General features: G+C 37.5%; 1 protein-coding gene across 1 annotated transcript; it reads right to left on the reverse strand.

The window, feature by feature from the left end:
• Positions 1-1,133: 1,133 nt before the first annotated feature.
• LOC127369170 (C-C chemokine receptor type 3) lies at positions 1,134-9,089 on the reverse strand. Its single transcript, XM_051410267.1, has 3 exons — positions 8,983-9,089; positions 8,519-8,715; positions 1,134-3,694 (listed from the first exon to the last, which is right to left on the reverse strand). The coding sequence occupies exons 2-3, from the start codon at positions 8,689-8,691 to the stop codon at positions 2,836-2,838; spliced, it is 1,032 nt and encodes a 343-aa protein (XP_051266227.1). The 5' UTR covers positions 8,692-8,715; positions 8,983-9,089; the 3' UTR covers positions 1,134-2,835.
• Between the last annotated feature and the right edge of the window lie 4,219 nt (positions 9,090-13,308).

Raw genomic sequence — 13,308 nt, forward strand, 5'->3', positions numbered from 1 at the left:
TGGAAGCTGCTGTAACAACAAGCAGGTTGCTTGTAGTTATTTCCAATAACTCAAACTACAGGTCTCTATTTTCACTGTGAATATATTTGGATTATTTTGTAACAGTATAACAGCTGCAACATGTGTGTGTGTGATTGCACCACCGTGCTCTTTATCGCTTAAAAATATAAGTCACCTCCCCCCAGTTTACACCAAATTTCTGTTGCACAAGACTCCACTTCCCCTTCCCTCCTGTCAGCAAAACATGTTTAATCTGATCATCTTCAGTGCAATAATGTTAGACCCTTCTCACCTTCCCTGGCCTTGACTTTGTCACGACAGAGCAGAAAAAATGTGTGTGTGGGGGGGGGGGACACCGCTTATCTGAAAGCATTTCTCTCTGCTGAAGCCCCTATTCATTCTTGACAGCTTGATTTTTTTCCCTCCCTCTAACCTCCAGTGGAAAGAATGGCAGAAATGTAAGCCTGGCTTACAATTTATCACAGAGTGGCGGAGAGGGTGAAATTTAGCAGTTCCACAAAAAGGGAAAAATTAGCCACTGAGGTGGAAGGGTAGGCTGGCAGGTGATCAGAGCTTTAAAATAGAACCCATGCAAGGACCACACTTAGAGAATGTAATAAATTATGAATAAGGGTGTTTACAAAGATGGGCGGTAAAATGAGAAGCATACTTATGATTGGTTGATTTGCGTGTGCAAAGGTTGTTGGTTGTTGTTGGTTCGATCCCTGGCTCCTCCTGCCACATGTCGAAGTATCCTTGAGCAAGATACTGAACCCCAAATTGCTCCCGATGCTGTGCATCGGTGTGTGAGTGTGTATGAATGTTTCTGTTAGATTGACTTTGCCATCACTGAGTGAATGTGTGTGAAAGGGTGAATGTGGCACGTAGTGTAAAAGCGCTTTGAGTGGTTGGAAGACTAGAAAGGCACTATACAAGTACAGGTCCATTTACAATTTACCATTATATCCTAAAGTAAAGTATCTCCAACATACTGGGAATATTCTTAGTTATGTGGGGGGAAACCAGAAAGTCTTGTCCTCTAAGCATGAAAATGTATCTGAAATCAAACCTTTAAGAAGTGCAGTCTAAAATGAATATTCTTAGAAAATGAATGTGAAACACAGAAATAGAGCTTCCTGATTAAAGTATTTGTTTAATCAAATAGCCTAGTTCACACAAGCAAGTGCAAGAGCCAACCAAAAAAAAAAAAAAAAAAACTGACCACAAAGCTTTCAAATCCCTTTTTTGGTGCAGCTTTCTCCATCTTTTCCTTCCATGGCACATTCCTTTCATATAACACTTGATTAAGTGGATGATAACTGAATCATAACATTACAATCAACTGTTTTTCTACATAATTTTAAAGTAATTTTACTTTAAGAAAATTATTCATTATAAAACATCATTAAAAAGCAATAATATAAGAATAACACACGGACTGAACAAATATAATCACAAACATTTGCAGGCTCAAGGCCATGTGGAAAATGACTGGACAGTGAGTGTGCACACTTTTGGAGAAGCACACTATTTTAGGATAGTTTATAGATGCTACAGTTGGGTGTTTCAGAGTCAGTTGCCGACACCACTTCCCAGACTTGTACAAACCTCTTTTTGTATAACATTCAAAGCCCTTTTCATGTAGGACTAGGGTGAAAAAGTTCACATTAAGAAACTATGGACCCCTTCCTGGATGCATTTGTCACTCAAGGTTGTCCGACACACTTGACTACTGACTACATTCAGTCAAATCACCATTGTTTCATTCACTGCAATAAAGAAAGGTAATCGTGGTGAACATGAGGGTTTGTAGCAGAAATGGCTTTTGCTAGATGTATGTTTCTAAAAAACAAAAAAAGCAGATTACTTGGTCTTAGTTCAACTTCCTTAATGTTATCTTCACTATTGATAATCTCTATGGGAACTTGATGGAGCAAACACAAGCGACCCGAAGTGACCAAGGTTATAGTTCTTTACAAGATACCACTTGAAATCCATGTTTCTTCCACTTGGCTCATTCTAAGGGAATGAAATTCTTATTTTCAGATGATTATACATAAATGAAATCATACCTATGTTGCATTTCTGCCAACAGATCCTCCTAACTGTTACAGCGTGCTTTGAAAGGCAAAAAGATTTGAAAATACAGGCAAGAATGGTGTTTGTTTATTCAGTCTCGAGGTGACATGAGTTTCCATTTAGATTTGTGCAGATATACTAATTTCATTGCTCTCCACCCTGACAAAAAAAAGAAGAATGCAAACTTTTACAGCATTCTTCCGGTTGTTTTTAAACACATGGTTTGCTGAACACATGGCAATCTTGAGAAACAATGTCCTAGGTAATTTTTTTCGAAATTGTCCGAAAAATGTCCCATTGGACCAAAAGCCTGATTGTCCAACAGCCAAAAACAGACAGCCATTGCTCTGAAGACCCATTGCTCTGAAAATACCAATCTGGTAAAAATTACGTATCATATTTACTTGCATCACACACATAACTTAATTACGCCATTTTAACCCAAATCATGATCTTTCCCTTAACCTAACAAGTAGTTGTGTTGCCTTAAGCTAAAAAACTGTGACTTTTTCACGTTAAACACTTGTTTATTATTGTTACCATGACAAAGAAGCTCATCTAGCAATGGCAATGAAGGTTACATTTGCACATCAAATCATACACAAAGTTACTAATGGCAAAAATTAGGGCCTTGTAGTAGTGAGCTTTTCTTTTTGGAATAACGGTCCAATGGGACATTTTTCAGACTACCATGGTTTTGGAATAATGGTCCGTCAGAACAATGCACAGTCCCCAAAAACAAAGGTGTTCCACTCCTTAAAGATCATTTGGTGTAGTTTTCGTGGACATATTAGTTGCGCTTTGTTGACTGACAGAAACATGCTTCTTTAACCTTGGGAAACGCTTCACCAGCAGCTGTCTGAAATAGCTCTGGAACTTTCTCCCAACAAATGTGTAAAACATGGGACTGATGCAAAAGTAAATGTAGGCCAGATTACGAGTGACATGAAGAGCATAACCCCATTTCTGAGCTGATGCACAGCTAGTGACTTTATCGTGCATCAACAGTACAATGTTGTATGGGGTCCAGCACACAAAAAACAACAGCACAATGATGAATATTAACCTGACTGTCTTGAACTTGGTAACTATCCTGGATGATATGACAGTGATAGCAATCCTAATATAGCAGTAGACAATCACAGCCAGAGGAAATATCAAGAAAAGGAAAAGCTGAATGTAAAATCCAGATGTTCTCAGTTGCTGCACATTAATATTAGACAATTCAGTAGGATACTCCTCACAGTAGGTTTTGTTGTCAATTAAATGAACAAAGGTGGTGTGGAGAATCATCTGCTTGATGCACGCCAGTCCGCTGACCAGCCACACCACAATACAGGAGACTACCGCATAGCTTTGATTCCTAAGCCGCGATGAGCCCAAGGAGTACACGACTGCTAGGTGTCGGTCGAAGGTCAGCAGAGTTAGAAAGAGTACAGAACTGTAGAAACCCAGGTAGTAGACGCTGCCAACAATCTTGCACATGACCTTGCCAAAGATCCAGTTGGAGAGCTGCATGTAGACTCCAACGAAGGGAAGGCTGCTCATGAAGATCAGTGAGGACACCACCAGATTCAGCAGTAAGATGTTGGTCACAGTGGTCAACTTCTCAAACCTAGGAGGTGATCATTTAAACAGTTAGATGGAGAGCAAAAATAAAAACGCTTGGATCAACACAAGCATTTCTGACAGTAAAGTTTTCAAACTTTAGGTGGTTCCAGTGGAATCCCTGCATCTGTGGTCGGTCGACAAAAATAACCTTTGAAATCAGTTTGACACTTGGAGTGGTGGTCATACTAATGAAGCTCTGCGTAAGTTAAAGCAGGAAGACCTTCTCATCAAGCCTCTTCCATTCACCATTATCTCATGCTCCTTTCTAATTAGCTATTTAGAGTGCGTTTACTCTTTCAGTTAATCCAGTCAGATTTACCCACAATGTCCTCCAGCCAATCATGTTGCTGCTGTCGACCTTTAAATCTGTTCTCCTCTCTGCTGCTTCCAGCTGTCATTTCATTTCAAGAATTTTTCTCATCTTCATTGTGCACATATCAATTAAATATATTGTTCATTCAAAAAGTAAGTCTCTCCTGATTAAAATGGAAATATACAAAATAAAGGAAGTTCTGGTTTTAGATCATTCAACTTTCTACAATTCTTTCTGTTCTGTTTTGTTGTGGTGGTTATAGGTGTGCTAGCTTGTTGACACTGTCAATGTGTGACAATATCCTAACATTGTACCTTAATACCAGACTGTCCTCTCAAGAAAAATGACAACATCAGTCTTTTCAGCAAGTGCCCCAAAACACGTGTTTACCCTAAAGTGACAAAGACTTTGGATGGTGGCTGGAGTGGAGGGAGCAAATGAGGCAGTCAGGTGATATTATCATAGGAGGAAGGCCAGGATGGACCGGTGGGTCAACAAATATTAAACTTGAACATGGGAGACCACTGTTAGTTTTTTAGACAGCCAACATGACCACTAATCATTAACCTTAACCAAGTGTTTATTATTGTAACCACGACAACAAAGGTTGTCAAAGTTATTTGATGAGTGATTTGTGGTTTTAATTTGACTTTTTTTTTAAATGGTGTTATGACTGAGGATTATCATTACATTTTTGTTACCGAGGATCGCTTACCTCTATATTGTTCAGCCCTAAGGAAAATAATCACATATAATGCATACTGCATATTTTAGGTCTGAAATGGAAGACAACAAAGAGACGCAGGAAGCAAACATCCCCAGCTTTTGTGAATCAAAGTCCTGATTCTAATGCATCAAGGAATAATAGATATTTATTTAATTCCACTTTAATTTTGCCTATGGTTGAAAAGCAGCACTGTTGAGCTAAGCTTTGTGAATAACGGAAATTATGCCAGTTTAGAGTTTTCCGTTGTAATTTCTGAGCTATGAATGGTACCATAGAAATTGATCTTTACTTTCCTTGAGCTTTCAACCTGTCAGCCACCCTGACATAGCAACCCCCTACAATATACTGCATTATAAACACTCCTTTCAGTCCATGGCCCAGGGAGACTTGCTGAGCTCATCTCTGACATTGTCATTTGTGTTCCCATGAACACCAAAAATATTTTCACATTTGCTTGCTCACAAAGGTAGGGAGCAACGGAGACAAGGGTAGAGAGAGGAGAGTCGGTAGACAGTGACAGAGGAGAGGTAACTCTTAGGGGGCTTAGAGAGGGGAACTTTACCTACTAAACAACTACTGTATTCCTCTCGGTGGGCTCAAGTGTAAGAAGCTCCTAGTACGACTTCATCTTATAGTCTGCCTGTGTGTCTTTTTTTCTGACAACCTCATGACATGATCTGCAGTCAAATCCACCGGTTCCCCAAATGGTCTAGAGCTGAAGCCTGTCATAGAGCTGCGCTGTCCATTCTGCCTCCCACACGTCAGAATCAAATAAAGCAAGTGGACTAAAATCTCTCTATAGATTTTTTTGGCTAAAGGAGTGGACAATATGGATAAAATTGATGTAATTTTACACTGTACACTGATGTGCTGTAATAAACCCTACCTTTATGAAGGTGTTCAGTTCTGCTGACAAGGTGTTGATTCAGTTTTATGGTCATTTTGAGGATGTAGTTTGTGGTGCTGTTGAATTATATTGTATTATACTGATGAGTGTTTGTTTGACTATAATGGGGCTTCATTTGCATTAAAAATAGAGAATTGTAAAAACATCTACCTCATGCCACATACTTTAACAAATTAAGAATTATTGTTCTCAGCAATTAACATTTGAAGTTTAATTTAAGTATACTCATGATATTAAACCAGATTTTTTTCAATAATAGCCTTTAAGTATATTTCCATTCTGTAATTACCTCTCTCTACAGTCGTTTTCATTGTTAGTGTCAGGGTCCGTCATTTCCACACAGGATTTACAGTGGTTTTACACCCATAATTCATAGGAAACAATGCAACATGTAATTTGCCGTTGTTGTTTACTCTCCCATAACCATGTCAGGGCTGTGTTAGCTTACTGCCAATATAACATACCTACTGCTGCTCTTTCACATTTAAAGTATTAAACGGGTTAAACATGGGGTGGCTTTTATTGTTAAAATCCCACAGGAAACACAACATATGTGACGCTCCCCCACAAAAAGAAGGGGGTGGGGGAGCGCCCCTTTGTTGAAAAAACCCATTATAAAAAAAAAAAAAAAATTAGGAAATTTTAAATTTTTAAAATTTTTAAAAAAAAAAAAAAACAAAAAAAAAAAAAAAAAAAAAAAAAAAAAAAAAAAAAAAAAAAAAAAAAAAAAAAAAAAAAAAAAAAAAAAAAAAAGAAAAAAAAAAAAAAAAACCAAAAAATTTGATAAAATTACATCTCCCAACAACTATAAATTAAAAAAAAAAAAAAAAAAAAAAAAAAAAAAAAAAAAAAAAAAAAAAAAAAAAAAAAAAAAAAAAAAAAAAAAAAAAAAAAAAAAAAAAAAAAAATAAAAAAAAAAAAATAAAAAAAAAAAAAACAAAAAAAAAAAAAACTATTAAGAACAAAAAAACCAACCCCCAAAGGAAAGGAAAAGGGGGGGAAAGGAAGAGGGACCGGAACCCACGCGCCACCCGCGGCCCCCCCCCCCGACCCGGCCGCCCCAAAAAGGGGGGGGGAAAAGAAGAGGGGGGAAAAAGGAGGAGGAAAAACAAACACCAAAAACAAAACCAAAAGAAAAAATAAAAAAAAAAAAAAAAAAAAAAAAAAAAAAAAAAAAAAAAAAAAAAAAATAAAAAAAAAAAAAAAAAAAAAAAAAAAAAATTAAAAAAAAATAAAAAAAAATTTAAATTGATAGAAAAAAATAAAATTACTTTAAAAAAAAAAAAAGGAAAAAAAAAAAAAAGAAGGAGAAGGAAAAAAAAAAAAAAAAAAAAAAAAAAAAAAAAAAAAAAAAAAAAAAAAAAAAAAATAAACTATAAAAAAAAAAAAAAAAAAAAAAAAAAAAAAATAAAAAAAAAAAAAAAAAAATTGTCCATGAGGTAAGTGCTGACCACAGCTAACTCGAAGAAGCAAGCCACAGTGAACTAGTGCTGGTCAAAAATAAACAATTATTTTTGTTAATATAATATTTTGGCCAGGTTTGATTCAGATGGACGCTGAAAAAAGCTTTCACCATCTCCTGCCTACTGTGCTTTTAAATGTTACAAAACTCACTGCCAGCGATATAAATGGAAGCAATACGACCTCAAACAGTGTTACAAACAGCTCTACAAGCTGTGTGACAAAATGTAACTTACTTAAAGGTTGACTCGACATGGCTCGACTTGGCTGCTACTGATATGAGCTCTTGTACTTTCTTACTTCTGTACCACTCTGTACCAGAGTCAGATAGTAGACTCAGTGCGTGCTAGCTTTACTATTCCAGCTGCCTGCCAACTGCTGCAGTTTGGTTCATAGGTAGACAAGTGGTCTGTTAGTGTTTTGCATTTTGATTGAAGTAGGCTACTTATCATCTCCAGGTCATCACTTTTTTCTGCTACTGTTACGCTAGAACATACATGTAGCAAACAATTGTTAATACCTCTTACTTTCAGCTGTATTTAGAACACAGCTTCATATTTTGGGAGGATAATGAAGCATGTTGCTTTACTTCCACTCGAGACCCACACAGAGGCTGATCTAGAGAAATATCCATGGACGCAATATATGCTGAATTAATTGCAAACAATCACATACATCAATAGTTATATAATATAGTTAAATGAAGATATTTGAACTTAAAAACATTACATTATTGTGGCACATTGGTAAAGCACTAAATAGACAGTCGGTAGAACTGGCGACCCATGTACGGAGTTGCTGCAGTGGCCCTTTGCCGTGTGTCATCCCCTCTCTCTCTGCCCCCCTTTCCTGTCTATCTTTGGCTGTCACTATCAAATAAAGGCAATAAAAGGCCAAAAAATTAAATAATAATAATAATAATTTTTTCATTCAACTTAGTCTAAAACGTTGTCATAACAGATCATTAAATTCATTTCCAGCCATTTTTTTATACCACCCATCTATGCGTTTCAATTACTTAACAACTATTCACCTGTTGGGCTGCGTAGTAAACACATACAGCTGCTGCTCTTTTGTTGTATTTCTGTCAACGTAGCTGCTCAAGGGCTGTTTGCTGTAGCATTAATCTGCACTTGTTGTTACCACCAGTAACCATGGGTGTTGCCAAATCAACCAGGATTGAAATGTTAACGATTATAACAATTCATACCTAGTAAAAAAATCATTCAGTTATACTCTAAATTAGGTGTATTTATGTATTCCAGAAAGTTTCAGATGAGGGCCATCCATACACTTGCTACCCCTAACTGCTATAACTAAACTGCAAGACCAAAACTTTGTTTGTATTGTACTCTTTTTAAAACCCCTCTGCAGTGCATGCTCAGGGTTTTCATTTGGGATGATGTGTCGGACCACTCACCGATAGATGATGACCAGGACCAGCCCATTGCCAAAGAGGCTGAAGAGAAACATAAAGTAGAAGATGATGGACAGATGAGCTCCCAGCTGGTTGTCACTGTCCCTGTTACATGGTGCGACAGGGGTGTGAGGGTCATCGGTGTAATCGTAATCATACGTTGTAGTTTCCATCATGGTCTCAGATGTAAGCAGGAAAATCTGTCGGAAACAATAAATGCAGCTATCAGACACAGCGTTCACAACACGATGCAGTCAGTGTGAATCTGAAACTATAAAATGATTAATGTATGAGACATTTTAAACAGCTTTTAAGTATAGGCGCTATTTTCTGCATGCAAGCTCCTGTAAGACATGCAAATGAGGAGAGTACAACGCAAAACGTCTTTGACCGAGAACCTCGGAGGAGAGAGGGAAATAAAAGCAGATGTTTGTGGGAATGAAAAGCACTAAGTTGAGCTGACTTACCGCCTGGACAGCAGAGAGGAATCTGACTCTGAAGGCCACAGCTGTCTGACTCACAGCAAATTCAAGTCATGCCATGATAAGTCAACCAGCGAGGGGAAGGAAGTAGGTTACCACAGAAGGGTGTGTGTGAGGGAGTGTGTATAAGGGGGAGGGATTGGCTGAAAACATAGCATATCATAGCAACACTCCCTCTGAATTATCCCCTCTGGGCTACATATGAGACTGTAAAGCTGTGTTCGCAATAATAAACACTTGGTTAAGGTTAATGATTAGTGGTCATGTTGGCTGTCTAAAAAACTAACAGTGGTCTCCCATAAGTGCGTCTGTGTACATTACGTAATGAAATTTAAATCACATTTGAGTAACAGGAACCACCATCTTGATGTTGGAATAGTTCTGAGCTAGAGGAGTCAACGCCATGAAGTCAGAGATGTTAGGATCTTGAAACATTGGCGGTCCAGTGTGTAACATTTAGGAGGATCTATTGGCAGAAATTGAATATAATATTCATAGGTATTGTTGTGTTTTCATTACCTTAGAATAAGGTTTTATCTACAGAAGGAACGGTCCTCTTCTACGGAGTCGGCCATGTTGGACAAACCAAACACTGGCTCTAGATGGGGCCTTTGATGCCGTTTTATGCAAGTTTTGATAAGAGTTTGTAACGATGTCAATATGGATTCTGCCAGTCCATATGCCTTTTAGATTTCTGATTCATGTTCTGTGTGGAAATTGTGCCTACACAGGTTTTAGACATCAATGCAACCGTTTTTATATCTCTGAGTCTGAACACAGTGTAGACAACGAGTAGAATTAAAGTAGTTTGAGTTTCTTTTTGAACTGAAGTCACATTCTGGACTGTTTCTTCCTCTCCGTCGTCACTCCTCGTTGCAAGTTTCCAGCAGTGTAGACACAAGAGTTTGACATCATTGTTTTTTTACTGTCAGAACACAATGCTGGAATTGATAAAAGGTATTGATAAGCTCGTGGATCGGATAATTTGGACCTGGTTCTCAACTGAAACTATAGTTCTTGATTCCCTTCCCTGTATACGATGTGACTGTGCTCCACCAGCTGTGTACAGTAGGCTGGCTTTCACAACATGAAATCATGATATTTTCAGCTGCAGGAGTAAAACCCTAAAAACACATAAGAGCCTTGGCATTGATGAAGCGTGCTAGATTGTGTGTTGCCAAAGCTTTGTTCAGATTTGAAATTGACCAGCCTCATAGCTTCTGTTTCTACTGCGAGAGGGCTCCTTTTGAAACTCTGTTAACTCTGTCTTATCTTTGATTCTCTGCTCTTCTTCACCTCTCCAGTACCTCTTCTTGAGTCTCATCTGTCTGTCGCCCTCCTCACCTCTTTTCCTCTAAAAGCTCCACCATCTTGTAGCTTGAAGATGAGGAAACCTCACAACCTGACTCATCTGCTGCTACAGCAACTGGAGATAACTCTTCCTCCACCTCCTCAAGCCCCGCCAGCCCCTCCTTGCCTTCATCCTTTTTCTTTTTGAAAAGGCTTCCTATGTCTTTCTTCAAGTCTTGCCTTTGTGAATTAGCTAGCTAGCTTCCACCAGATGCCAACAATGACAAGCCCTGTAACTGGCAGCACCCTCGGAAATGTTTCATCTGGGTGGCCAGCTGGGACTTGGTTTTTCATAACAAATGTAAAATATCAATGTATTGTACATTAGTTTAAAGCTGCAGTAGGTCATTTTTATTAAAAACATGTTTTTGTAATATTTGCTTAAACTTTCACTATATCCTGACAGTAGTACATGAGACAGATAATTATTTCACAGATAAACTGTCTCATGTTTTACTGTCAGTAAATAGTTAAAGGTTCAGCAAATATGACAAAAAGGTTTTATTAAAGTAACTTACTGCAGCTTTAATAAACAGTGATTTAATTTCAAGTCAGTATACATTGATTTAAATTAATAGTATCACACATAAGGAGCATATTATGCATACAGTACTGATTACTCAGAAGCATATTATAATTATATAATTAGATCCAGGGCTATTCATTAAATATTCAGGGCTTTAGTCTCGGGTTGCCCAGGCCTAACAACCCCACTGCAGAAGACCAGAGACAAAATTGTCAAGCATGTTTGATAAAGATGCTACTAAGATGCTGATAATGATACTCCAGCAACCAGTGAGACTTGGAACAAAGGAATATATAAAATCCGGTTTAAGCAACAGATGCATGACCTTTAAGGCCAAAACACTGCAAAGCAGTTCTGAGACAACCCAGGAAATCAATTATTTTTATCCTCAGTCTTGAAGATTGATCATCTGACAGCAGATTACAAAGTAATATCTGGGTAAATTATAAAGTAATCTAATGCGTTGTAGATTAATACCTCTAATGAATGCAGTATGAGATCAGCAGGACTGTTATACCGCTCACTAGATGTAAGCTATTGGATAGTCTTGACCAATATTAGTTTGGCATCATTGAAATTGGCTGCATGTAGGTGTGTCCACATTAACTAAATGACTCTTGTAAAACTTTACAGCTCTGTCTGTATGTTACAGATGAGCATTATGCTGAGTGGAAATTTTACTGTTAATAAATGATTTAAGATTTATAGACCGAAGAGTACAGCTCTGTATAATGCTGGTATCTTCACAATATTCCTATGTTTGGAACAAGGTTAAACTGACTTTACAATGACCTTAACATATATTTTTTTGTGTATTTTGTAATATATATGTTATCACAAAAATGACAAACTTTAACTTTATCTTTACTTTACTTACAAACAGTAATTCATACTTTCGGTATCCTTACTGAAGTTTGGTTTATTCTTCTCCTACCAAATATGTTGTATTTCTACAGTTATGTGTCATTTTACTTTTTAGCAGTTTGTTGCAATCTGTGCTTACTATTCACCCAAATACTTCTCATTTATACCCCAAAGATTTGATATCAGTCAAATAAAAGTATGTTATTGTTAACAACTTACATACAGCCGTAACAGTTAGATTAGTTTATCCAAACAATTTCATAATGAATTCATTGTAAATTGTCATACGCCTGCTATTTTGACAAGTAAGTTAGTAAATTGCTTCTCTCTGATGGTCGTTACGTAGGTCATATAGAGGCATCAGTATTAAACTGAGACTGTATTATATCCAGTCAAAAACTTCAGTCCAGTACAAAAGTAGCAACATAAACAAATAAGGCCCTCTTAATGCCTGCCACTGGGACGTTTTTGGTCAGATTCCCCTTGAAATCATGAAGTGAGGCGGTGAAAAAACAACCCATTTTACCAGAATCAACACAAAATAAAAGTTCCATGCTCCTGCTTTAAGTACAGTACTTCTACCACTGCAGAGTGTGTATTTTGGTAAATTATATTTCACAGGGTGTGTCCTCCCCTTTCCCACATTTAAGATGTGTCACACTGCAGTTGCTAAACACTTACTGTAAGAAAATTAGACATACAGCATAATGGGTAATTGTGCAGGGGATTCAGTCGTAGTCAGCTGCTGTAAAGAGCCCTTTTTGAATAAAATATTAATAAAAGCGAGAAACGGTTGTTGAATTGAGAAAGTCAGCAGCAGACCTGACAGTGACAGGCTGAAACTGACACCCGGGGGAGTTTTGAATCAAGCGTGAGGACCATTTTAAAAATGGCACAAGAATGACCAGAAATTGGGTCCTTTGAAGTCGTGATGGCTTTCTCTCTGCAATTTCTTGTCCTCTGCCCATTTTTTCATGTGTGATCATTGCCTTTAAGAACCCCAGCAGAGCTAACAGGAAGACACTTGACAGCCAGAGTCATTGTGGTAAATCAGCTCACTGATATGTTCAATGTTGCTGCTCTGACCAACAATCCCATCTCATAGGACAAAAAGAGCCACAGCCTTTTTCATTGGCAAAGCTTTTCTTCTTCCCAGTATTCTTCCTGGAAAGACAGAAATTCCAAGTTAAAAAAAAGTTTTTTTTCCAAGTATCAGAAATCAGTTCTTGTAACCATCTTTGGAAACAACCTGGAATTGCTTTCATGAGGATGTGTCTGATGTCTTTGAGAATCCATTTTTTGGCAAGCAGTTTTCCTACCATCAAACCTGATTGTGTATGAGAGGGAAGTGCTAGCCGTGCATCCAAAAATGGATTCCATAGAGAGGCTTAGTTTGTTTAATTGCTTGGTTTGGGCTACACAAAATGAGTCTAGCGTTGGAACATCCCAAAATAAATGCAACAGGCTTACATCTTGTGTTTATCTTCAGTGGAAATTGCATTCAGCACAAAAACTTTTTTTTATTTCAGTGTGTGTCTTCAGGGTTCCCACAGGTCCTGGAAATCTGGACA

This window comes from Dicentrarchus labrax, unplaced genomic scaffold, assembly GCF_905237075.1.
Source record: "Dicentrarchus labrax unplaced genomic scaffold, dlabrax2021, whole genome shotgun sequence".
NCBI lineage: Eukaryota > Metazoa > Chordata > Actinopteri > Moronidae > Dicentrarchus > Dicentrarchus labrax.

Coding starts and splice junctions, on each gene's coding strand:
- LOC127369170 (XM_051410267.1), bottom strand. CDS start 8,691: ATGATGGAAACTACAACGTATGATTACGATTACACCGATGACCCTCAC. Junction 3,695..8,518: donor GTCCTGGTCATCATCTATCG/GTGAGTGGTCCG, acceptor ATCACCTCCTAG/GTTTGAGAAGTTGACCACTG.